General features: G+C 40.2%; 2 protein-coding genes across 5 annotated transcripts; one reads left to right on the plus strand and one right to left on the minus strand.

The window, feature by feature from the left end:
- Window positions 1-1,598: 1,598 nt before the first annotated feature.
- tob2 (transducer of ERBB2, 2) lies at window positions 1,599-10,085 on the minus strand. Of its 2 annotated transcripts, none has more exons than XM_032588070.1 (2): window positions 9,937-10,085; window positions 1,599-3,330 (listed from the first exon to the last, which is right to left on the minus strand). In XM_032588070.1, exon 2 carries the CDS (start codon window positions 3,142-3,144, stop codon window positions 1,945-1,947), a length of 1,200 nt encoding a protein of 399 aa, XP_032443961.1. In that variant the 5' UTR covers window positions 3,145-3,330; window positions 9,937-10,085; the 3' UTR covers window positions 1,599-1,944. The 2 variants fall into 2 exon arrangements, with proteins under 2 accessions (XP_032443961.1, XP_032443960.1); XM_032588069.1 differs by lacking the exon at window positions 9,937-10,085 and adding an exon at window positions 6,928-7,260.
- Window positions 8,866-24,031, plus strand: LOC116735905 (aconitate hydratase, mitochondrial-like). Of its 3 annotated transcripts, none has more exons than XM_032588066.1 (18): window positions 8,866-8,932; window positions 10,475-10,617; window positions 11,922-12,180; window positions 12,364-12,456; window positions 13,384-13,542; window positions 13,652-13,802; window positions 14,867-14,971; window positions 15,045-15,136; window positions 16,099-16,204; window positions 16,431-16,588; window positions 17,116-17,189; window positions 17,919-18,030; window positions 18,163-18,345; window positions 18,455-18,550; window positions 19,843-20,034; window positions 20,199-20,331; window positions 21,041-21,162; window positions 21,256-24,031. In XM_032588066.1, the coding sequence occupies exons 1-18, from the start codon at window positions 8,897-8,899 to the stop codon at window positions 21,385-21,387; spliced, it is 2,346 nt and encodes a 781-aa protein (XP_032443957.1). In that variant the 5' UTR covers window positions 8,866-8,896; the 3' UTR covers window positions 21,388-24,031. The 3 variants fall into 3 exon arrangements, with proteins under 3 accessions (XP_032443957.1, XP_032443958.1, XP_032443959.1); XM_032588067.1 differs by having other exon boundaries at window positions 8,886-9,194; XM_032588068.1 differs by having other exon boundaries at window positions 8,886-9,059.
- Window positions 24,032-25,472: the final 1,441 nt, after the last annotated feature.

The raw sequence follows: 25,472 nt of genomic DNA on the forward strand, positions 1-25,472 counted from the left end.
TTTTGTCTCAGTTTGCATATATTCATGATACGTTTCCCAAAGAAAAACACAAACAAAAAAACAAAAAAAAAAGAAATGGGGAAGGGATAACTTCAGGACGTACAAAACTAAAGAATCTGAGCATGAGGACTTTATATACACAATCCTGGAGTCACAATCCCCAACCAATACAAATGCAAAGGGTCATTTGAAGACAATAATAAAAAAAAACAAAAAAAAAAACATGAAATTAAACTGATAATTTAGAGAAAATATCCAGAATTTTCTCAAAAACAAAAAAAACTTACATTTTTGGGTCCTTATGCCAAATTTAACCAAAATTATAATGCAAAAACAGTAAAAAAAAAAAAAAAAAGAAACAAAAGCTACACCTCAGGAAAAAAATACTCAAAAATATTTAAGAAAAAAAAAAAGTCTGATGGAATCTTTCCAACACAATGAAATGAAAGTTAGGCTGATCTAATAACCTTCCAATGTTTTTCAGGTCATCTGAATAAAAATGTGCAACGACGAAGCGAGGGTAAAAGACGGGCTTAGCGCTGATGGCTGCCGTGACATCAGGAGACCCAGTGATAAAGTGCTGAGCGGCTGGACATGTGGAGGTTAACCTTTCCCTGCGGTAACCAATGACAACATACAATGCTGGGAGAGAGAGCCACACGTACGACAAAGCCGTGCACACAGACATTGGTTCTTTATTCATCGTCATTTCTCTCCCTCTTTTTTTTTTTTGCAGTTGAGAAAAGACTGAGCAACCTGGGACTTTACAGTGGTTTTTTTTTTTTTTTACGTCTTGCAACAGCTTGAGAAAGAGACAGCAGGAGAATTTCAAGAGGAGAGGAGAGAATAGTGTAGTGTTTTAGTTTCACCGGGAACGTGCTCTGGGTTTCAACGTGGAACGCGCTTCCCAGTACGCCCCGGACGACGCAGAGGCAAAGCGCTCGTCTAGAAGTTTCTCTCCCCGTCTCCCTCCCTCTTCCTCCATGCAGAGGAAAAACCTCTCCTTCATAGTCAAAGTCATGCTAAGCCATTTATCACAATCCGCGGCCGCTGCTGCTTAGGCTGCTGCATCCCCTCCCCAACCTCCTGCTCCTCGCCCGTTCACCTTCACACACTGCTGACTGGAACATCGTGCGCGTCGACGCGTGTGGTGCATTCGTGTCTGCACGTTTCCCTGTGTTGTGTTCTCCCCTCTCTCCCCCACCGTCTCTTTTTTAATTAGAAGTATCAGCATTGTTAAAACTGGAATTTATTTCTCATTTACATTCAGAAAGGTTTCCTCCAGCAAATTTCCCCTCGACAGACAATACATTCTCCAGTGCTGCCCTTTCCCTCCGCTCGCCCATCATTCATTCCCGCTCATTCCAGCCGCTGATAACAAGCATTGCGTCCGACGATAACGGAGACAAACAACCCTTCCCTCGGTCGAACCATAACAAAACGGAGCAGGACTACACACACACACACACACACACACACACACGCCACCCCGCCTTCTCCTGTGTATTTGTGGCAAGTAGGGCAGAGCAGATTGCGGAGCAAAGTGCTGAGTTTTCCACAGCAGTCGTTCCCTGCAGGACTTGGCAAAGTCCTTTTTTTCACAGCATGACAGTGCAGTGCAAAATGGAGCTGCTCTAGAGACGGAGGAGTGGAACATAAAGGTTTCACGTCACAAAAAAAAAAAAAAGTAGAAAGAAACTCGCCTCCCTAACCATCAATGTTGACATGAAGGAGAACAGAAATGAGTCCAGGCAAAATGAATGTCATGTAGAGATGCATAACAAAATGTACGTTATGGAGATGCTTTTTATTATTATTTTTAATCTCTGTAGCAAAACCCACTCTTGATGCGTGGTTAGCATTATAATTTCTTGTTAGAAAAACTGAAAACAAGTGGAGAGTCACCCATGTCTGCGTCCAAGTGTTTTTGTCCCAGACGAAGGCTTAGTTGGCCAGCACCACAGGCTGGAAAGACTGGCTTGGATATTGCAGGCTGTAGCTTCCTAAACCGTCAAACGACGGTTTCTCCACGTAAGGGATTCCTCCGTTGCTGCTAAGGATGCCCACGCTTTGAGGAGAAGGGCTGGCGAACGGGTCGAAGGTCGGATTGGACCCGAGGTTGTGCGAGGGTTGGAAAGGGCTGGCTTGTGGCTGCATTGGTTGGGTGTCTGCGTCGAAGAAAAAGGGGCCTGAGGATCCTGGGTAGACGAATTCTTTAGCGCTGGGGGAGAGCTGGCTGGGGATCGAACCTCCAAGGGAGTGCAAAGAGAGCGACAGGGGCTTGTGCTTTAGCAGCTCTGGTGCCGAGATGGTGGTGGGAGAGCGGGAGAGCATCCTCTGCGAAGGTGGGACAATGACACCGGAGTTGGCCGGCGACCCGGCTCCAGTGCACTTCTTCATTTTGGTGGAACCGAATTTGGTGGCGGCGAAGCTCGCGGTGGTGAAGGTGACGGGCTGTGGACGGGCAGGAGGGAGGGCTTGAGGCGGCTGCTGAGTGGGGAGGTATGGCAATCCGCCACTGGGAGGAGAAGGGGAGGAGGTGTTGGATGAATGGACGCCAGGGTCAGTAGGTGTGCTGGAGCTAGGGTAGCTAAAGAGCCCAGGCTGAGCTGTCAAAGGTGTGGGAGAGCTTGACAGGGATGGCATGAGTGCTGGAGATGCTTGACTTCCAATTGGCACAAACACCTGAGCATCTGGATTAAATCCCAAGCTCTTGGCCTCCTCAGCCTCTGCCTCTCCTTTGCCTTCTCCGTTAACCGGCTCAGCCCTCTCGCTGTCACAACCGAGGCCTGGAGGGTCCTCCAGGTACAGCACCTTCACTGCCCCCTTCTCTCCAATCTGGTAGGAAACCTCATAAGGGTCGATCCACACGCTGAGCTCTGCGGGGACATTAGCGCGGACCTCCTCTGTGTCCAGTCCACTTCTTTTGGCGGCTAGCTCCACCACAGGGTCCCTCGGCGCCCCCAAGTGGATGCAGCGGAAAGCGGATCCCCTAAGCGGGGCCTCGGGATACCAGTGTCCCTCAAAGCGGGAGACCAGTATCCGCTCCAACTCCTCACCAAACAGGTCAGCCCGACGACGAGGCAGCTTGTTGTAAAGGTAGGACACGATAAAGTTGAGGGCCACCTTGACCTCTAGATGCATGGTTGCTTCCGGTTAGTGCCGTCGTGTGAGCAAAGTGTTAGAGGATGCTGTTGAAAGGGAGGCAGCACAGATGTACCTCCGGCTTACTGAAAAGTCGTTGACTCTTTTAGCGTCATATCGGCAAGGGTATCTCAGAAGCAGGGACCGGGGGTTGCAGGCTGTTTTCAAGTTCTCTAGACGTTCCAGCTGTGGAGACACAAGAAAACTGTGACTCTGACGTTCGGCAGAAGAATACAAATAAAACATCCCTGTGTGCTAGACTCGTTAAGTCTGATCTCCATAAAGTTCCTTTTGAAGTTGGACAGAAGCTACACAATTTTGTCACCATAACAAGGTTCTGACATAATTCTGGTAGTAATCAGGGTTTCCCCCAGTGTGTTATAAGCTTAGCAGGCCACCAGGCTTCACTTGTCCCCTCACCAGGCTAAGCGTTGTTTATTTTAAATAGGGTTTTATACACACCAGTAAAAGTGGCAGGAAAGGCTGATTAAGGTAGGTTTGTAGTTGATTCATTTAACTGACGCAAACCACAGTTTCTGCACCTGTCCATTGGCCTCTCAAGCTTTTACGATGCCTGCTTGTGCACCTCTGAATTTTTGTTATTTTGCATTTTAACAGAAAAACCCAGTGGCTCACAGCTGGACTACAGTAGAGCCACTCCCACTGGGCTTAGCAGGTTTTCAGGGGGAGACCCTGGTGATAATAATAATAAACTACTCTTCCTGAAAAGGTAGGTAGGTTTGGCACAGAGCTGGCTTTTTTTTTTTAAGAGTTTTCACTTAAGTTAGTCAAGGCTGGAGCATTTGATTAGCTTAATATTAGTCTATGAAAATGAATGACTCTCCTGGATTGGCTGCTTTGCAGATGGCAGCCATTAGCGTGTCAAGTAACAGCGACACAATATCCAAGCTGCATTTTCTTTAAAATATTTTAGATATGCTCCATGAAAAAAGTATATACACAAACAGGTGAATTTTCTGTGAATAATTGGAGTTACATTCTTAATAAATATCCACAAATAGGCTGGGATCCATTGTAGTTATAAAATAGGGGGAAAAAAAAGACAGAAACAAAATTAAACGCACAACAAAGCCTGAAACGACAAACTCACACTGTTGAAAGATACTAAAAATGTGAGTTTTAAATAGCTTAATCACAACTTGTTTTGTGATGTTGGCGTCGCAACTGAAAAGGCCTCTGAGCTTCAGCCTAGTGTTTGGTTCAACCAACAGAAACTGGAAGCTAATCCTTATACCACAGCTGGTTTTGTGCCTGGTCATTGTGGCCAAAACAGGTCCGCTTTGGTCTGCTTTGACCAGAAGACCTTCCAACAGAAAATGACTTTGGCCTAAACCTGCCAGTCGAGTTTGAGGGTCTCGATTTTGGATCAGAGGCTTAATTTCTTAGTTGGCATCATCAATGTCAAACTTACTTTACTGCGGACAACGACGCTGGTGCTCCAGTCTGGACTGATGCGTTTGTAATTCCTTTATTCTTTCTGACTTTAACTCAGTTGTCTGTCACCCAAAAAGTGACAGTTTGTGTCAGTTGGGTTGTTCCAACAAGTCAATAATCCCAAACACATCAAAACTGGCTTTTGGTGGCTAAAGCAGGCTGACATCAAGATTGTGGAACGGCTGAAAATCTACAGACTATGCCGAGTCGACAGCAGGACACCAACCAGTTTAGATTAGCTCTACAAAATGTGATTAGAAATGGGTTTAAATATCCAGTCAAAATAATGCAAATCATGTGGTTGTCTGCAACATGCAGACAAGCCATGCGCAGACATTAAAGCAAATATTATTGGGGGTGTATGTAAATATAGTTTTGACTGCGAGGATTGGTTAAAACGTCGTAAGTTTCTCCTTGTGCACTCGATTCTTGTTTTAGAAATCTTTTTATGGAAACAAAAAGTGGCAATTTCAACGGCTCTACATTATAGATAAGCACGCCCATGTTGTGTGCGATTCTCTCACTGGCACTGTACTTTAAAAAGAAAAAAGAAAAGACATCAAAAATGCTAAGGCAAAAGGAGCAGCAATACGTGAAAGTTGATACAGATTCCAATAGTGAATGCATATCTATATTTATTTGTGTTAACAATAAATAATTAATCTGACGCCTGCATGTTGTGAGGCAAACATGACTCTTTTCCTGAATGAGCAACTATACATGGACCATTCCACTTTTCAAGTACATCAAATGTAAGACTCGCTGATGGGTAAGAGCAGATGCTGCCTTTCTCCAGCTTCATAAATCCTGCATAATCTGAATGTGATCCCATAAAATGCTTCTGGCTTAATGCTTCACCAGGATCTGTTCACCAGCACGGGAATGCAAACTGAAATAACGGCGCAAGACACGGCAAAAACAGGAAAAAATAATAAAAACTAAAAACAAAGCAAAACCAGTAAGTGTTGTGTTACAGAAATCAGAAAATGGCAGGACACTTGGTGGATGGAACACAACTTCCCAGCATGCACCGTTGTCCTTCCTCCTCCCTCCCGAACCTGGATGAAGGCACACACACACACACACACACACACACACACACAGCAGCTCCTCACGTTTACCTCCCTGACAGATGGGGATTCAGCGGTTAAGATTAGGAAGGCGGCTGAGATTAAAGACAATTCCAATGTTATTAGAGACAAAGCTCACGCAGGCCGGCTGCAGTCGGTCACTAAAGGCAAAACCCAAACTCTCCTTTCCCATGACTGAAGGAGAAAGATGGGGGTAAGGGTTGTATGAAAGAGCTATAAATAGGGGGCTTCGTCTTTTTCGCACCGTCTGTGGAACAAATCCATCTCAACACGCCTCACTTGAAGCTAGTGTCATTGAAGAGAAGGATCCAGAAATGTGCCTTTACTACTGCCTTTTGCACCCCATGTGGTAGAGATGCGAGTAAATCTGACTCAAAATAACCTGCAGCTTCCCGCTTTACCCATCGGACACAAGCTGGTTTTATTATTGCAGGGTCTGTTGTTGTAAGTCTGAGCGTCAGCAGGATCAGAGGTGTTGCGTTTGTTTACATGGACTCATTATGGAGCAGTGCTTGCTACTATGAGTCAGGTTAAAGCCCACAGTGTTCAGCACATTCAATTAATACAAAAAACACCCCAACCTTTTAGAAGGATTATATTGAAAGGTAGTAGTTGCATAATAGAAGCTTCAAGATATTGAGATTCGTCTTGTGTCACATCTCTGCACCCTTTTCAATTGATTTACATATAAAAAATGACAAAGCCAAAGCGTAGACAAATATGCAAACAGAAGAATGAACAAGAAGTATATCTTAAGATGTTTGCATGAACTGAGATAGAAGGAGATTAGTGTCGGTCTAAAGCCACTGGAACAGAGAGTACACTTACTTAGCTGCCAGTGCAAGTGGAGGGTCCCTCTTTATTATTTATTTATTTATTTTTTTACAGAAATGCCACTGGAAATTAAATTGTAAAGCGAATGAAGTGCTGAGCAGCCTATCGAGGATGCGACCGACCAATGAGAGAGCCCGTCTCAGCATAAACATCCTCGAGGAAACGTCCGCGGAACATACAGTTATAAGGCTGCGTTCAGACGACGTGCGGCTGGAAATGTGCATTGAATAGGAGGAAAACAAACAGACAAAACGCTCAATTCAGTATCCGAGCCAAGCACAGCCTTTCCTTACAGACAAGAGCTGTGGAAAAACACCAGCACATCCCAAAAGGATGCTCCACAAAACGACATTAAGGAGAAATGTCTCCACTTCAACCACCGGGTGACGCGTACTTTACTCACCTATCAGTGATAACGACGATGGTGTCCGAGCTTGATTTGCTCTCTCTATATTAATTCCCGTATAAACAATTTGAATTCAAGGCGGAGGTGACAGTCCGAGCTTGATATTTTCACCTTACGTTTCGGTATTTTTTCCCTTTTGCCACCGCAGCTCTAATTATCTGACGCACTTTGTCTCCCGATGACACTTTGCTCTGGAAGTGTCCGCTGAAACTTTACTGTTTGACAACCCTGCGTATTTATACACTGTGAGTCGCCCACACCCCTGTGACGACAGGGACTACTTTTTTTGCTCATCATGAACGATGCATACTTATTTTTTATGATTATTTTTGAGGACTTATAGTCATCTACCAGTCATATATGATTACAGTTTCTCTCTAAGGCAATTGCTTTCAGTAAATATGCAGCCTCATTAAAATAAAAGAAATACAAATATTGTGCGTTTTACACAAAATCTTTGAAACGAGACGAAAAATAGTGCCCAATTTTGGCATATAGTAAATAGTGTTATTTTTGTAGGCACTAGCTTACACGGCGGAGAGACATTTTTCTTCACTGAACAATTTACTAAAAATACTAATAGTGATAGCAACAGAGTTTTTATTGGCTGATATGGAGGAAGACCACCAGTTTATTGGTCAGCAGCAGCTGAAGGGAAGTAAGTTTCGGCAATGGCTTATGGGATATGATGTTCCTAAAGGTTTCAGTAAATGTTTATGTTTTTCACTGCGGTGAGCATTTAGTTATTTTTTTATAGGAGTTCAAAAAGACTTTGACTTCACATCAGCTGTTCTTGAAATAACATAGTCATAGCTTTACAATGCAATATACGATCTTCTAGTGTTTAGAACAAGAATGACGATAAACTGGGGTACAAAAGAAAATAAAAGTGCAAACATCTTAAAACATGTGAAATGCAATTTAATTACCAGTTTGATTATTATTATTTCACAGTGAATGAGGAAAAAAACTGATAATGCCTTTCTGCTCATATTTATTTGTTCTAAACGAAACAAGCTGGGAGATGAAACTCATCTCTTCCTGGGCAGAAACAATTTATGTGTGAGACACCAAAAAAAGAAAGTACAATAAAACCAATTCAGTCACAAACATGTATACAAGGTTGTGTGTATCATCAGAGAGGATTATGAAACACACCCTTGGGCAGTTTTCCTTTATAGAGCAATAAAACACCCAACCTCCCTAAAACAAATACTGATTGACGAGCCAAACTAACCAATTTTGTGTAGTGATTTCCCCTAAAATAAATTTCACCTGGTATTTAAGAACTTGTTCAGTAATCTGAATATTGGTTTTGAACAATCTAAGAAGCACAGACATTTTTAAACAAATCTAAAAGCATGATGTGGGGAATCACGACTCACCAAGGGCAGCTTCACATTGTATTTTGGCCACTCTTGAAAAGATTGTTAAAGGAACTAATCAACCTAAAGTAAAGATTTATGTAATTTTTTTCCTAAATGTCAGATGAGACAATGAATGTGCTTTTTGACAACAATAACAAAAAGCAATTTTGAAGGATAAATATCCAACCAGAAAGATGTCAAAGGTTTTCTGGCTGTGTACAAACAGGATAGAGCTTTTAACCAGATTCGGTACATTCAGTATAATATGGGGCTATCCAACCTGTGTACACAATTGTTGTTATAAAAATATTTGAAGCTTGTTGTTTAATTGTTGCACTCTAAAAAAACGAATTATTCAAATGCGTCAATAAAAAAAAAACCCCATTATTTTAACTGAAAGTAAAAGTATTAGATTTTTATGGGTGAAACATATTTTATATTAAGTATGAAACACATGAACAAATAAATCAAAACCACGAAGGAATTTTAAATCACAATTTTGTCTGAAATTAGATGCGAAATTGAACTTTCACTTCTCTTTCTTGAATTAGTTGCTGACGTGATTAAAATGCGACACGCCGCGGAGAAGAAACTACAAAATGGCGTCTTACTGCGTGACGGTAACCAGACTCCGGGTGAGAAAATGTGTTTACGCTTTTACAGGGCTGCTTTTGAACACGTAATTAATTAACATGGTCGACTACAGTCAGCAGAAGTCAGGCGGTGTCTGGTAACGAGTCTTCGGCCGCTGCTATTCGCAAGGTGAACGCGAGGTTACGTGTTTTACGACGTGATTTAACTCCTGACAGCTGCGGCTCACCGAGCCACAGCTAAGCTCACAGTGACAGACTCCCGGATGAGCCGCTCTCGCGCGCAAGTAAATGTGATTCACAAACGGTCAGTTTACGTCGTTTCTGATAAACACAGCAAAAATTTAAATCCTTTAGCAATGCGTGTTTTAATATTTCCAGATTTTGGTCTTGTTTACGTTTGTCCTGCGTCAATAATTTGTTTGTAAACCTCAAAAGATGACACGCTATTAAAAAGGTGCTAAATTATAGGAGGCAAGTTTCTTTCTTGCGTTGATCACGTTAAAGTTGGTAAGAATTATTCAAACTTTAATGAAGCACTTTTTTTTACTCAGCGTTGTTTGGTAGGAGTTTATCATCATTTAATTTCCAGAATCCTGATTTGACATGACATCTTTTAAAATTAAAACGTAAGCAAAACATTATCTTTCAACTGATCCTTCTTTTGCATTGTATTTTGAGTGATAGGACATCAGAAAAAAGCTTCTTGGTTGAATAACAATAATTTATCTAGCAATTTTCACAGATAAAATCCAAAGCTCCACGATCAAATGTTAAACATAATAGTTTTATTGCTGTTTTTAGTTTTTTTTGTGTGTGTGTAATTTCACCCCATTTATTTTCACTTTAATTGTACTGGGAAAAAAAGTCTCAGGCTTTACAAGTTTTAAAAAGACTTGCAGAAGTCTTTTAACATCTCCGAGAAAACACAGCATGTTGATAGGACTCTATATACTTTTCTAATGGCTTTATTAAAACACTAAAGCAAAAACGTGAAATACAGATCATAATAGAAGATAAACTGTATTAAAAACCCTTTTCTTTCTTACCGTATTCCTGGAGAGGGAATGTGTGCAGATCAAAGATTGAGAGTATTTCAGATGTCTTGGTAACCTTGGTTACCAGGTTGTGAAAATGTTTAATCCAGTCAGAGTTATCAAATTACCCAGAGTTCAGTGGGCGGGTGAGGCCAGTCTGCTGCAATACGAGCTGTAAGAACCTTCACCCAGTTTTCTCAGAGAGCAGCGATGGTAAAAATGCAGCACAAACAAATAAGTGAGCACACCTTAAACGTGTCTGATCAGCCTTTGCAGTGACACACTTCTGTTTAGCTCTGAAGTGTAATTGTTGTGACAAAGCACTTTTACTTATTATATAAATGAATAAATGTTTTGATCTAATTGTGAAAATCTGGCTGAGCTGTTTATGGATAAGAAGGAGCATTTTATTTGTGCAGCTCACTGTACTTTAACAATCTTTAGTGTACCTATTCCTTGACTTGCGTAATAAAAATTTCTCTCTTACCAACACGCTGACTAAATGCTTTGATGAAAGTTCTGCTTTTGTTTGCTGCCTGTCCTGGTCCAGCTGGCTCTCGGAACCGGGGCGAGGCGGTTTCATGTCGCCGCCGTCTTCAGCGCCCGGGCCGGGGCGGCCATGAGCCGCTTTGAGCCCGGCTCCAGCATCGGTTACGGGAAGATGCACGAGAACATCGGCGTCGTACGCAGGAGGTCAGCAGTTCCACAAGCTGTGATGCTACTCTACAAACTCCTCTGCATTTTAAATGGGATTTTATGACGTAGCTCAACACACAAGTGTAATGGTACAATTTTGATAACGTTACTTAAAATTTACTACAACCAACCTCTTCAGAAGTCAGCGATAGTAAAAACTTTTTAGTTATTTTTAAGCGGTTTGTCCAAATTCCCACATTAGGCTTCAAATTAGAAGTTATCGCAAGCTATATATTGATGTTCAAATTCTTTAAAATATTTAAATATGATGCGAATCAGCGTCACACCACTGTGGCTCTCTGTAGCTTGCAGAAATGCTTAAATAATGGTGGCATCACGTCCTGCATGTGAACCCACACGTATCATCTGTCTTATTGAATTTTAAAGCCTGTTTGTAATTGTCATCTTCTCTTCCTTGATAAATTATTCAAATAGTTTTATTGCCTTCTACTACCACTACTTTATTTATAAAGTACTTCAGAGCAACTGCGACAAAATGCTTTACAGATAAAAAACCACTAAGCATTTAAAATATGGAAAGGACAAAAGACAGCAATGCTCTCTAGTTAAAATCCTACAAAGATATGGACATAAACCTAAACCGACAGGCTAAGCACTGGGTAGTCAGAGATGCAGCTAGGGCTGGGCATTTATTTTATCGTTTATCGCAATATATTTCTTATCAGTACGGGAAATTTGATTGATCATTGTCATGCTAAATTCCAATGAATGACGTGTAAAACCCCCAACAAACGACCGTGTTGTGGGATTGTTTGTTTTATAAATTTTTTCCCACAGTTTTTTTTTATTGAAAGCACCAATAAATGTCAATTTGCTTGAAAATTTTATTAAATGCAGCTACTGTGCAGAGTTTAGTGATACAAATCACACTTCTTTATGATGCTGGTGTCCAAAAGAATCATATCAAGTTTATCAAGACATGTGCTGGCGTTTGTGGAGACATTCAGTCAAAGTTATCTAACAAACTTTGACTGAATAGAAGCAATAAGAAATTCTAATTGTCACTTTTACCATCATTACAATATTACCACAAAATATCATGATAGTGAAATCCTATAATTAAATGTTGATGTTCCATCCAATCCCTGAGATAAAAAGTCAGGGTGAAAATTTAATTCCTGAGATGTTGAAAATCTGGTAAAGACAAAAACCAAGAAACTTGCAGCTGAAATGCAAATGTGTCGCACAAAATCCTGAGAAAATTCAGTTTGAAAAAAAAGAAAAGTTCAAACACATGTTGAAATCCTTCCTAAACGCTTTCCCACAATCCTTCACGGCAGGCTCGCCAGGCCTCTGACTCTGTCCGAGAAGATCGTCTACGGCCACCTGGACGATCCGTCGGGGCAGGAGATCGACCGCGGCCGCACCTACCTGCGCCTGCGTCCGGACCGCGTGGCCATGCAGGACGCCACGGCCCAGATGGCCATGCTGCAGTTCATCAGCAGCGGCCTGCCCAAGGTGGCCGTGCCCTCCACCATCCACTGCGACCACCTGATCGAAGCTCAGATCGGAGGAGCTCAGGACCTGCAGAGGGCAAAGGTGAGCCGAGACTGGAGGAAGATTCACTTCCTGAACCGTAACGATGCGTTTTAGCTTCAGCAGCTTCTCTGTTGTGCTTTGGAAATTCACAGCGAACATCAGATCAAAGTATGGACCACTAACTCTAGGAAAATGTTCATGAGTCTCATAGTCTAATTGCTTCCTTCTGTTCCTTGAAAACAGGAAGTGAACCAGGAAGTGTACAATTTCCTTGCGACTTCCGCTGCTAAATATGGAGTCGGCTTCTGGAAACCTGGTTCAGGGATCATCCACCAGGTACAGCGTTTACAATAATGTACAATAAATCTAGCTGGGGCTGCTCTTGTTTTGTGGATGCTTATTTCACTTGAAAATTATATAATGCTTGAACTTCAATGAGGTATTTTAAGGTTTGGAAAGTCCTGGATTTCCATATAATGTCCTTGAAAGTGCTTGAAACTGCTCAGTTTTGTAATAAAGTGCAATATAACATTTGAGTAATTTAGGAAACATTTTCTTGTAGTTAAACCAAGATATTTAAAAAAAAATAAATAAAAGAGACATACACATTTTTTCCAATGCCTAAAGTTAAATCTGACTAAATTTCTCTCTTGTTTTTTTTTAGGTCGATTAGAATTATCAAAATTATTCCTATTTACTAAATACCAGAAAACCTAGGGAGAACTTTTTTTTTTTCTTTCTAAATTTTCATGTAACTTTCTCAGACTGGCCAGGTGTAAAGGATATGTGTGAGAGAGACAATTCAAAACATAAAATATGTTGTATTTTAGTTTATCTTGTCCCTGCTGTTTAATGTGGAATACTGCTACAAGACATTATTAACAGTAATAAATTATATGATATACAATAGTGAATTGAAAATGTCTTCTTCAGTTCATTTGTATTGTTTTTATCTCAGAAGTGTGATGCTGGAAAAAGTGCACAAAACATGAAATTTGCCTGTTATTGGATTTGTGATCGTTATGTTTTGTTTTTTTTAATTATTAAAAAAATAACTCATCAACCCTTGAGTTTTGTTTTTAAGGACAAAAGAGGGAGAATTAACAACATAACTCAATTTTAATGTTGAGAAAATATTTCCTCATTCATCAAATAAGCACAACTTTTATTTGGTCTTTTGATAAATTACTTTTGCACAATATCACTGATTTCTGCTGTGAGTTTGGACCCAGTTCAAAGAGTGTGAACCCGCTGCCTAAACAGATCATCCTGGAGAATTACGCCTATCCGGGTGTGATGCTCATCGGAACCGACTCCCACACGCCCAACGGCGGCGGCCTCGGCGGCATCTGCATCGGAGTGGGCGGAGCCGACGCCGTCGACGTCATGGCTGGAATTCCGTGGGAGCTCAAGTGTCCCAAGGTGTGTTTTAGTTTTAGCTCATATTCAATGAACTTTTGTTTTTGTCTTTGCCCATGTTTCTCCTCAAAGTTTTTCAATCGTTTTCCAGCCTGTGGTGGTTTTCCCGTAGGTGATCGGAGTGAGACTGACCGGGACGCTGTCCGGTTGGACTTCCCCAAAGGACGTCATCCTGAAGGTAGCCGGCATTCTGACCGTGAAAGGCGGCACGGGGGCCATTGTGGAGTATCACGGACCTGGAGTGGACTCCATTTCCTGCACGGGTAAGACTGAGGCGAAGGAAAAATCCTAATGTGTTATAAATTAAACGCAGCTTTCAAAGACAGGTCCAGACTTGATCAACTTTTGATAACGTTAGACTTTATTCTGTGTTTGATATGATGTAAAGCACTTTGAAATGCCTTGCTGCTGAAATGTGCTGTACAAATAAAATGTGATTGATTGATTGATCAAACTGTTGTGGTTCTGATTTCGATGCAAGAAGCAATCTAGGTCAGTAGCTTCACTCTGAAATTCGTCAAATGCTGCCAACAAATCTATCATAGATGAAGGTGGAAAGCTCAAAATAAGTTTTTGTTGATCTACATTTAGCCTTCCTGTTATCTCCCGAAAGTCTCGCTCTCTTTTTCTTGCTTTCTCTTCTAAGAAACAAAATACAAATGACAGAATATAGTTAAAACAAATTCAGTCATTCCTTCTGTAAGTTGTACGATGGATTGTAAAAGCCAAATTATGAGATTATTTCTTTATAATTATGAGAAAATATTGATAATATTGGCAGAATAAAGGCACAGTTTTAACATACGAACATCCTAAAAGTACAAAAAAGTCGTTTTAATGGGAAAAAGCTTGGATAATTGATTTTTGTGTTATTTTTTGAGAATAAAGTTTCATAAAATTACAACTTTACTTTCCTAAAATTCTGACTATTCTGGTAATATTAAGACCTTATTTTCACATTTCTCTGACTGTATTCTTGTAATATTTTTGACTTAATTCTCATGATTAGAAAAGAAAAAAAACCCTTAGCCTGAACTTCACATTTTGTTGTAGAGTTGATCTGAATTCAAAGCCCAAATAAAAGGAAGCTCTAAACCACGCTTTTCAAACAAGATGGCCGCCTTGGACCTGCTGACATCACTCTGAGCTGTAGAAGATGAAGAAATTTCAAAAACTCAAATCTTGAAGAAAAAAAAAAAATTGACAAAAGGGGCTGGACCAAAAAATTGATCCAAAGAACTGATCTTTGGACCAATTCTGACCAAAGATCAGAATTGGTCCTTTTTTTTTTTTTAGTGATTAAAATCTATAAATTGACACATTGCAGGAATGGCCACTATCTGCAACATGGGCGCTGAGATCGGGGCCACCACCTCGGTTTTCCCCTACAACCACCGCATGAAGACGTACCTGCAGAAAACCGGCCGCCGAGGTCCGCGTCTCGTCGTTCTTCTCGGATTCTTCAGCCTCCGTCGGCCTCACCTCCATTTCCTTCTGTTCTCCAGAGATCGCCTCAGCTGCCGACGAGTTCAGAGACGACCTCGTTCCCGATGAGGGCTGTGAATACGACCAAGTCATCGAGATCAACCTCAGTGAGGTGACTTACAGGGCTTTAGTGGACTGCAAAAAAAATGCGTTCTGACCTAGTTTCTACTGAAAATATCTTACTACCCCTGGAATAAGACAAACTAGCTTACAAGCACTAAAGATTTGCTTGTTTTGAGTCAATAATGTCTTAATATTGATGAAGAAGTACTCACTATAAGTGGAAATAATCTGCCAGTGGAACAAGATATTTTAACTTATAATATGAGACATACTGTATGTCTTGTTCCACTAGCAAGTTATTTCACTTTTCTTTAGCAATATTAAGGAATTATTACCTTGAAACAAGATCATATATCTTGCTGAAAAGTTACTTGTAATCTAGCTTGTTTTATTTTAAGTGTACTAAGATATTTGTATGCCTGTCACAATAAACAATGAATCGATTAATCGCATGATAAATTAAAAGAAACTCAATAACTTTCATTTGCTTGATTTATCGTCCTTCTGTTTTCTTTCTCTTTTTTACCAAAAGCTGAATGAGAAACATCTTCCGTCTGGTGTTTTGGTCTCAACTAGCCCTCTTTTGAATAATAATTTTATTTACAGAGACTTCATAATTCACTTTATTTGTAGTTTCTGTTCTCTTTATTTATCTTGGATATTTAAAATGTCTTCCAGTTACAGTCTTTAAATTCTTTAGAATTTAAAGGTTATTGATTGTTGAGAATGTGTTCTTGCATTATTGTGCCACTATCACTATTGCATATTATATTATGTTACTATTATATAGTTGAAAATGGTCTGAAGACAACAATATTATTGTTTATCGCAATAAGTTCTGGGTCAGTTTGTCTAGCAAAATTTGTTATCGTGACGGGGCAAATATCTAGCACGGGATTCTAGTGCCAGATATTTGTCCTAGAAATTAGGCCAGAAATACTTGGCAACACTTTGAGTTTTTGCAGTGCGGTTCAAGGGTCTCATTACTTTTCTTCTTCGTCTCTTTTCCAGCTGAAGCCTCACATCAACGGGCCGTTCACCCCCGACTTGGCCCATCCCGTGTCTGAGATCGGAGCCGTCGCTAAGAAAAGCGGCTGGCCCCTGGAGGTTAAAGTCGGTGGGTATTTGTGGCGCGACCGTATCGCCTTACGCTCTCTGTTAATGCTTCGTTCAGGGAAATCAGACACTCGGGTCTTTGTTCCTCCTCGCCGCGGTATTGACCAGATCGCATTTTGGCTCGGCTGCTCCTCTAAAGTCACCTTGAACGCAGCCTGTCAAACAAACGAGCATTTGCTTCTCGTCCGTTGTTGATTTGAAGTTTCTAAACTTTCGGACCCGAACAGGTCTGATCGGCAGCTGCACCAACTCCAGCTACGAAGACATGGGCAGAGCGGCCTCTCTCGCCAAGCAGGCTCTGCAGAAAGGCCTGAAGTGTAAGGCCCAGTTCACGGTCACTCCGGGCTCGGAGCAGATCCGCGCCACCATCGAGAGAGATGGATATGTGAGTCCAAAAATACACAGGAAAAGAAAGAAAGAAAATTCAGCTTTTTATGAGACATCAAACATCTAATCCAGGGGTTTATATTTTTACTCTCAGACCACCAAAATAAAACTCATATTGAGATTCGCAAAGGTCACATGATTTAAAAAAAAAAATATATATATATGTATACATAATTTTAGATGAATTTCTACTATGATTTCTTGTAATTTTTCAAGATCCACCATTTTATTTCTACTTTTAGGATTTAAAATACAGACAAACATAAAATTTAGCAAAACGAGTATGACAGATTTAAAATCATACAACTGTTACTTTTAGTGTCATTTTCTGCGGAAATTCAATGCAAATATTGTAGGAATGAACTGAAAAACTGTTGGAAACATGAGTTTGTTTTTTATCATTTTTAGCCAAAGTGATTAAGAGCCATTTTGAAAGGTGTGAAGAGCCACTTGCTCAGGTTGCAGACCCCAGATCTGATGGTTTTTTTTGTTTTTTTTTGTCCTACCCTTTTATTTATGTCTCAGGCCAAGATTTTGAGCGATGTTGGAGGAGTCGTTCTGGCGAACGCTTGCGGTCCGTGCATCGGCCAGTGGGACAGGTACGCGTCTCGTTTATAAAACCTGATTCTGATTCAGAGCAGAAAAGCTGGTCTGATGACTCCTGGCTTCGATGTTGAATACATCAGTTGTGGTTTTTACAGAAACCGTTTCAAAATTTATGGAACAATTTAAATACTAAAGAGCCTTCCACACAAAGCGGGATTTATTTCGTCTTCTGAAGGCAGTGAGAGCATTTGGATGGAGTCCAGTGCGACTCTTTGACTTCAGACGTCACTTGATTAGTAAATGTGGTCACTTTGGTATAATTACAAATGTCGTGTAAAGGCATCAGCTTTACTGTGATACCCCTAAATAAAATCCAGTTGCTTGCCACACTCTATCTCCTTCCTTCCAGTTCACAATGGGCTGCTTTCTGTTGCTCCAGCACGTAAAATCTCAATAAAACACAGTTTGCTTTTTGTCACGTGACAAAATGTGGAAAAGTTAAAGGATTGTGAATGTGGTTGGAGTGTTGTGTAATTCAAAAGAAAAATATATCTAAACTAGTTCTAGATGTAAAGTTATGGGTACGTTTTGTTGTTCCTGTGAAAATCTGGACAAATGATTAAAATCTTGTCCTTTTTGTTCATGTTTTCAATCTCAAATGACAATCATAAGCCAAAATGACAGACCGTAACAGTTTAAGCTAAGCAAGCCAGTGGGTTGTTTTATTGTATTTGTCAGTTAAGTTATGTTTTGAGTTTTGTTTGCTCTTTTTCTGTTTCTAGGAGAGACGTTAAGAGAGGAGAGAAGAACACCATAGTGACGTCCTTCAACAGGAACTTCACTGCCAGGAATGATGCTAACCCGGCGACTCACGCTTTTGTAACTTCTCCTGAAGTAAGAGCCCCACACAAAGGAGGATGCATGGGCTAGAAAATGCAACTTTAAAATCATAAAGTTCTTATTTATTTAATGTACGTCGGGGAGGATTTGCACTTTCTTTCTAAGTTTTGCTGTAATTTATTGCAGATCGTCACAGCTCTGGCTCTGGCCGGGACCCTCAGCTTCAACCCGGAGACCGACTACCTGACCTCCCCCAGTGGGGAGAAGTTCAAGCTGGAGCCTCCCACAGGCGACGAGCTCCCGTCCAGAGACTTCGACCCGGGCCAGGACACGTACCAGCACCCCCCAGCTGAGAGCGCCTCGGTCCGGGTGAGGCACGAAGACGTACCGATCAACATCAGGATTCTCCAGAAGTTGTGAACTTTTTGACGTACAGACAGAAGAGCACTCGTTTTGACCCTGTTTTGTTGCCGTACAGGTGGACGTGAGCCCCTCCAGCACGCGTCTGCAGCTGTTGGAGCCTTTCGACAAGTGGAATGGGAGAGATCTGGAGGACATGAGGGTCCTCATCAAGGTAAGGTAAATGTATTTAACTCACAGGAGTATCGCGCCATAGTTAATGTGTCTTGTTAGAGGAATTAGTCTGGGAACAGAGAAAAGTTTTTTTTTTTCTGAGCCAGTTGATAGATTAAAGGATCTGCCTCTGTTTCTGTTAACCTTGGTACTTTACTGTAGTTGTGAGTCTAGTGTAAAGCGCTTTGAGTGGTCAAAATGACTGGAAAAGCGCTATACAAGTTCAGTCCATTTACCATTCAGTCCATTTAGTTTCCAGGTGCGAGTAAGTCCAGGTGCTGTCCTTGTTTTGGGCTAGCGTGACCTTTGACCTTGTTACCAGTGTTTGTGCTTGAAGTTGCGTTTAATGAAGTGTATGGATTATAGCAGTTTAAGGGTAAATAGCCTAAATTTCCATTTGATTATATATTTGAACAACTCTTTTTTTAAGGGTGGAGAGATTATACAGTAACAAAATTCAAACAATAAATAATTAGGTGCGAAACTTTAAAATTTGATGGGGTTTCTCTAATCCACAGAGCCAAACGCATTGACACAATTTTTGCATATATAAGTACATGTGTGTGTGCGTGAACCCATAGAGAGTATAAATCTTTATGGTGTCTCTACACCACAGTAGCCCAGAAGGGACAAAACAACCACTGGCTCTTCAAAATTTATGTTTCAATAATCAATTCATCATATTATAATTTCAAATGAGCTCAATAATTTCTATTCTGATGATATTATTTGACTTTTTTTTTTGTAGTAGAGACATTATAATCCATTTTATGGTTTTATTTTTCATATTTAAATATCTTGCAGTTCCAGTGTGAATTGTTCTTTACAAAATGAAAGTGCATTGGTCTTTGAAAAGGCGAACCTGCATTATTATGTCATTATTAATATACAACTTGAAAATGGTGACCAAACAACAATGCTATCCAAGGTTTCCCCCAGAAAACCTGCTAAGCCCAGTGGTTGGGCGCTCGGCCCGCCGTGTTTTTGAGAATAAAAATGTTTAAAGTTGTCATAAAAGTTGAAAAATTCACTTGATAATTATGTGTTATTGAAAGATTAATGCCTGAACACCAACTATAAAGTCCTAAAAAATGCAAACATTTTAAAAAGACTTAAATGAATAAGCAATGCTTAGCCTGGTGGGGGCACAAGCGTTTTATAAGCCTGGTGGCCCGCCAGGCTTATAAAACGCTGGGGGAAACCCTGGTCATCGTTTTATTGCAATACTTTTGGGACAATTTGTCATCCAGCGTTATTGTGACAGACCTCATTCCCCATGTTTCCCATCAACAGGTTAAGGGAAAATGCACCACCGACCACATCAGCGCCGCCGGGCCCTGGCTGAAGTTCCGCGGCCACCTGGACAACATCTCCAACAACATGCTGATCGGCGCCGTCAACATGGAGAACGACGCCGTCAACAGGGTGAAGAACCAGCTGACCGGATGGTACGGAGGCGTCCCAGACGTGGCTCGCTTCTACAAGGTGGGACACCCGTCACCCGGTTTTCATTTTAGTTTATTCACCTTCTCTTCTGTTTTTCTTGTTACTGCCAGGTTGAAATCTGTTCATATTTACTAAATCTTATTTCATAGTTTTCTTCCCTCTTGAGTGGATCGTAAATCTTTGCTGATCTCTTATAAATGCAGGCCAACGGCGTGGACTGGGTGGTGGTGGGAGATGAGAACTACGGGGAGGGATCCAGTCGGGAGCACGCCGCCCTGGAGCCACGGCACCTGGGGGGACGCGCCATCATCGTCAAGAGCTTCGCCAGAATCCACGGTTAGTTTCTCAGCAGAGGACTAAAAACTTTTTAATTCCTCTTAAGGGAACCGATCAGGTAGGGATTAAACAGGATAATGTATTCCTAAATTAGAAAATGTTATAATTTAATGCAGTCAATTTTGTTTTATTCCGGTACACAAATTCTTGGGGGGAAAAAATATACCCCTTATTTGTTATTTTTAAACATTTATATGCTAAACCATTTCTCATTTTGTCATCTTTTAACCACAAACTTTATTATTATCATTATTATTATTTATTCTTGCTATTTTACTGAGATGTGTGATGATTTAAATAAAATAGATTATAAAGTCTCTACTCACAAAAAATATTCATGACCAAAATGTAAATTATGGAGCTTATTTTAATTCCTCATGTGATTGGTTAATCACACTATGTTTCAGAATGGGGACGATGCGTTCAGGATGATGAGCAGTGTTGGTTTTCTGACTTGTGTTTTGCAAATAAGCTGAATTGTTTAGTTTTGGTTTCATTTGACCTCCTTCCACAGTTAATTATCAAGTTTACACGAGGTTCACAAGTCCAAAAGTAAATGTAAACCTTTTTTTTTTTTTTTTATTGTTCTACTTAGAATAACATAATTTTCTCACCTTTGTTTCTCCATAGAGCAAACCTGAAGTTACCTGCTCTCCTAAATGCATCAGAGTTTTTTCTTTCACTTTTATTTATTGATTTTTTTTTACAGAGACCAATCTGAAGAAGCAAGGCCTGCTGCCTCTCACTTTCTCCAACCCCGACGACTACGACAGAATCCGCCCGGACGACAAGATTTCAATCACCGGCCTCAAGTCCCTCGCTCCCGGGAAGGTGAGCGGCGTTCTGCGTCAGGGACATCATCCTTCATTTAACGTTTGCGGTCGACGCTTCCTGCTGACGCATGACCCTGTCTCCCGTCTCCAGCCGCTGACGGCCGTGATCAAGCACTGCGACGGAAGCCAGGAGTCCGTCTCCCTGAGCCACACCTTCAACGAGACGCAGATCGAGTGGTTCAAGGCCGGCTCGGCTCTCAACAGGATGAAGGAGCTGCAGTAGCTGCCGAGAGGAGAGAAACGGCGGAGGGTGACCGGGCAGGAAACCGACTCGTCGTTTTCACTCCCAGGATGCAACACACATGCATTAAAAAGGTCGCTGTACCGATAGAAAGCGCACACCGATGAATTAGCACTTAGGTTCTTAAAGCCCTCTCAGTTCACAAACTGAGTTGCACAAGTTTAGTCAAAATATTAGAAAAAAAAATATATGTTTAACTTTTGTTGCACTAGAATCTCTTCACTATCTGAAACATTCCAATTACAATGAATCATGTGAGCATTTAATGCTTCTTATTAGAGTTTCTAGGCTTGATTTAAAGTCTGATGTAATCAAATGGGAACGTGAATTTTTATTTAAAAACATGAAGCTTAGAAATCTCTTACGACTCAACCCGTTCCAAAATAATTCTCGTTTTTCCGACGTACCTCGTTTTAAATGTTTATCCGTAGAAACCAACCGATAAGCTGATCATTTTTGTTCAGATTTTATCGTTTTTGTCGACCCTTTACTGTGAAGGTTTAAGGCGATCCCAGATCGGTCGTCCTTTCCTGCTTTCTGACATCGTTACTGACTTGAACAAAAGGACAGAATTTACTGTACTACTAACTATTATGTTGTTGCGTCTTTGCTAAAAATTAACTTATAAGCCAATCATTCATCTGTGCGGTCAGCTACAGCTCACTCTTTTCTCAATTTATTTATTTTTCTTTAACGCAAAAAAACAATTTTCATCTGCACTAGTCACGTCAGTGTCCACACACTCCTCGCAGCCGTTCCCATGATGCTGCCTTGCACTGCGCCTTGCAAAAGTATTCATAACACCTCAACTTTTTAACTTTTTTGTGACATCACAGCCACAAAATTCAATTTATTTAAGTTGTTTTTTTTGTTTCTTTTTTAATGGGACAGAGCAACACAAAGTGGTGGATAATTTTGAAGAAAAAAAAATTATGCATGATTTCTTTTTCAGACAAAAATCTGGTGTGATATTTTATTTATGGGTATCAGAAGAAAAGGGGCTGATTAAAAGGCAGTTTGCTGCACCCTTTTTTTTTTTTTTTACCTTTTGGGCGGAAAACAGTTACATGCCACACTTTTCAGATATTTTTTTGTTAGAAAAAAAAAAATCTTAAACCTTACAACTAAGCCCTGCTTTATATTGGTCTTCCATAAAACCATAATAAAATATGTTGAAGTGTTTGGTTGTACCAAAACAAAAGTGTGGAAAATTTCAAAAAGATATATAAAAAAACAAAAAAAAAACACTTTTGCAAGGCACTTTGAATCAGTGATTCCTCACAAACCAGAATAAATTACCCATTCTACTGCAGTAAATGGACATATTTTCATTTTTTTAATGAATGTTTTGTGTCTAGGTTTGTTTCGGTTTTTAAAAATTGTCCGTCGTCTTACCTGGAAAATCTGAAACGTGAGCTTTTAATCTACCAAGACCAGGTTCGTTTATCTGGACCGTAGAGCGGTTCTGTGTGGGACGAGTGTGAAAAGCCCAGTGTTACTCCTGAATAAACCAACCATTGTCACAGTGCGTCTGTAGAGGAAAACTCCACACATGCATCATGTTGTGAAATCCTGTGGAGCTTCGCTAACCTGTCCAGTTTTTCTGTGGTTTGTTAAAATGTCTGCTTGCTGCTGTACCGACTGTTTCTCCCTCAATATGGCTGTGATGAGATTATGTTCATTGTGTTAATCTTTAAAATGAATGTTGTTCCACTTTTAAGGTTCTCCATGATGGGAACGTTGTTCTCTCTCTAACGCACAATCTAGTAATCAGGTGCCTGTTCTCTCTTGAATTTCATTCACTGCCAGTAAAAAGTCCAAACAATATAAATGTGGGTGAAGAAGGAGGCGAGACGTGACCTCGATGTTTAACCAAATATCTTTTTTCGACATTTATAACTGATGATGAAGAAATATTTAAAATATAATCCCTGAAGATTTTCTATTAATATTATCATAATTTATTTCCTTTTTTCTTAGAGCTGCTTTCTGCAGTCTGATGCATGAGCATCAGGGTGATCCCCTCGCTTAAATTTCACAGGAAATCTGTAAATTCACAACAGGCAAATGTTGGAACTGATTGTAGTTGATTTAATTTGTGTTTCAACCCTAATTTTGTGAAGGCGAATATTGGTATCCTGTCTAAATAACTCCTTAAACTTTTAAATAACTAACTTGTCATGTGTCATCATAAATTTTCTTTTAATTTTAAAGCTTACGGGTTGAAATGATTTACCAGGTTTAATTTTCCAGTCTGTTTCATAGAAAATTTGCTCTTTTTAAATGCATATGACTCTGATCACCCGGCTTTATTTACCCTCTGAATATTGAGAAACATTTGTCTTTAACAGTGAAATAAGTCAAGGCTTCGCTGTTGTTTGGTGTGAGACAATTAATCAAAATGGCTGCCCACACGATGGCATTATCTCCTGGTGGAACTCGGGTGTAATCTGTTTGACCAAGCTCCTACTGTTGAAATGTCTTTTAATATGGAAGGATGTGCGTTCGTAGTCATGATTCTCATCAGTTGATTATTTTGTAAAATTAATCTGCTGTTTTGTAGCTTACAGAGTTGAAATATAGTGATATTTACAAATATAAATAATAAAGATGTGGAATTATTGTTTTTCTTTGCAGTACAATTTATAGTTCGCTTTAACTTTATTTATGCAACACCAATTCACAACGAATGACGTGCAAAGGCACTTTACAAAAAAATATGATATATACAGAAAAATAAACCAATAAAGTTCAACAATACTGATAAGACTCAATGTTAATAGCATAAGTACGTATTAATCATGAACAAGAGTATTTATATTTGTAATTAATTTAAACGCATCACTATCCCACAAACATCCTGTTTCCAGCAACCCAAAATATCCTTTACTGTTAAAAAAAAACCCAGGGTGGCACCCAATGCGCCAACGTTCTTGAATCATACATATGCATAAAAATTCTCGCTACTTTCTGACATGCTGATAATTCCTCTTCCTGGATATGTACCCTGACTGGTTCTTCCCTTTGCTGGACATCTTTGCTTTTTTCCGCCACCCTGGATTTGATCCTGTCATTTTTAATCTTCAGCGATACAATCTCTTTATTTAACTCTTCATTTTCTCTCTCTAGCCACTCGAGTTTTTCTGTTGTTTCTCTTAATTTATCCTCTGCAGTGTTTCTCTGTTTTTTCCGGTCCTCTTCCAGTTTATGTTTTATTCTTAATTTGTCTTCATTATCACATTTTAGTTGGCATATACTTGCATTTTCTTCCTCCAGGTCCAGATGAATTTTTCTGATTTGTTTTTTGTAAAATGCATTTGATTTTAAAAGTAAGCTATTTTCCTCATGCCAGTTGTGTGTCTTGTCTGTTCTGTTTAATCTCTCTAGTTTGATCTTCAGACTTTCTACAGTTTTCTGAAGCTCTTGGTTCTCCTCCGCCAGCTTGCTGTGGTTCTTCTGTAAATTGTTTATTTTTGTCAACAAAAAATTATCCTCTTCCATCTTTGCTCTCTGGTTCAAACTGCAAATGAATTTCTCTGTGGAATCTGGCAATACAAAGGCAGCCGCCAGTGATGTCATAGACAGGATGAGTGACATCACTGTGACATCAAAGCCACAAGAAGTCTGTTGGGTGTGGGGGAGGGGGGGATGTTTTTTTAAAAACTTTATTCACAGACACACTGTACAACGACAGAGTGAAACATTTGTTCTGCCTCCAGAAAAAAAACAAATACAGATAAATATATTCAAGATGAAGAAAAAGCTACGGGGCTTCGGTTCCCAACTGTTCATTCAAAGCAGTACAGAGTTCAATTGTTTTAATAGCTATTTTCTGTCTTTGATAGTCTGGATATAAAACTTAAGTTCATTGTAAAATGCAGCAAAGCATGGCTTCCCCTACCTGGAACAATGAATATGATATTTAAATAGAAAATTTCTGAAGAAATTTAGCCGGGGCCTGCCAAAGCGTGCCCGTCGGTTTGGGCCCGGCGTTGTCATGCTAGAAATTAGCATCGATGCTAAAGAACGCTGCAACGTAATCAGTAGCATGTGGAGAATCACAAAAA

The sequence above is a fragment of the Xiphophorus hellerii genome, chromosome 16 (genome assembly GCF_003331165.1).
Source record: "Xiphophorus hellerii strain 12219 chromosome 16, Xiphophorus_hellerii-4.1, whole genome shotgun sequence".
Taxonomy (NCBI): domain Eukaryota; kingdom Metazoa; phylum Chordata; class Actinopteri; order Cyprinodontiformes; family Poeciliidae; genus Xiphophorus; species Xiphophorus hellerii.

Excerpts from the sequence above, each read along its gene's own strand:
- tob2 (XM_032588070.1), bottom strand. The coding sequence starts at position 3,144 with ATGCATCTAGAGGTCAAGGTGGCCCTCAACTTTATCGTGTCCTACCTT.
- LOC116735905 (XM_032588066.1), top strand. The coding sequence starts at position 8,897 with ATGGCGTCTTACTGCGTGACGGTAACCAGACTCCGG. Across the intron at positions 13,803-14,866 it reads GGACTCCATTTCCTGCACGG|GAATGGCCACTATCTGCAAC; the intron begins GTAAGACTGAGG and ends GACACATTGCAG. Across the intron at positions 20,035-20,198 it reads ACGTGGCTCGCTTCTACAAG|GCCAACGGCGTGGACTGGGT; the intron begins GTGGGACACCCG and ends TTATAAATGCAG.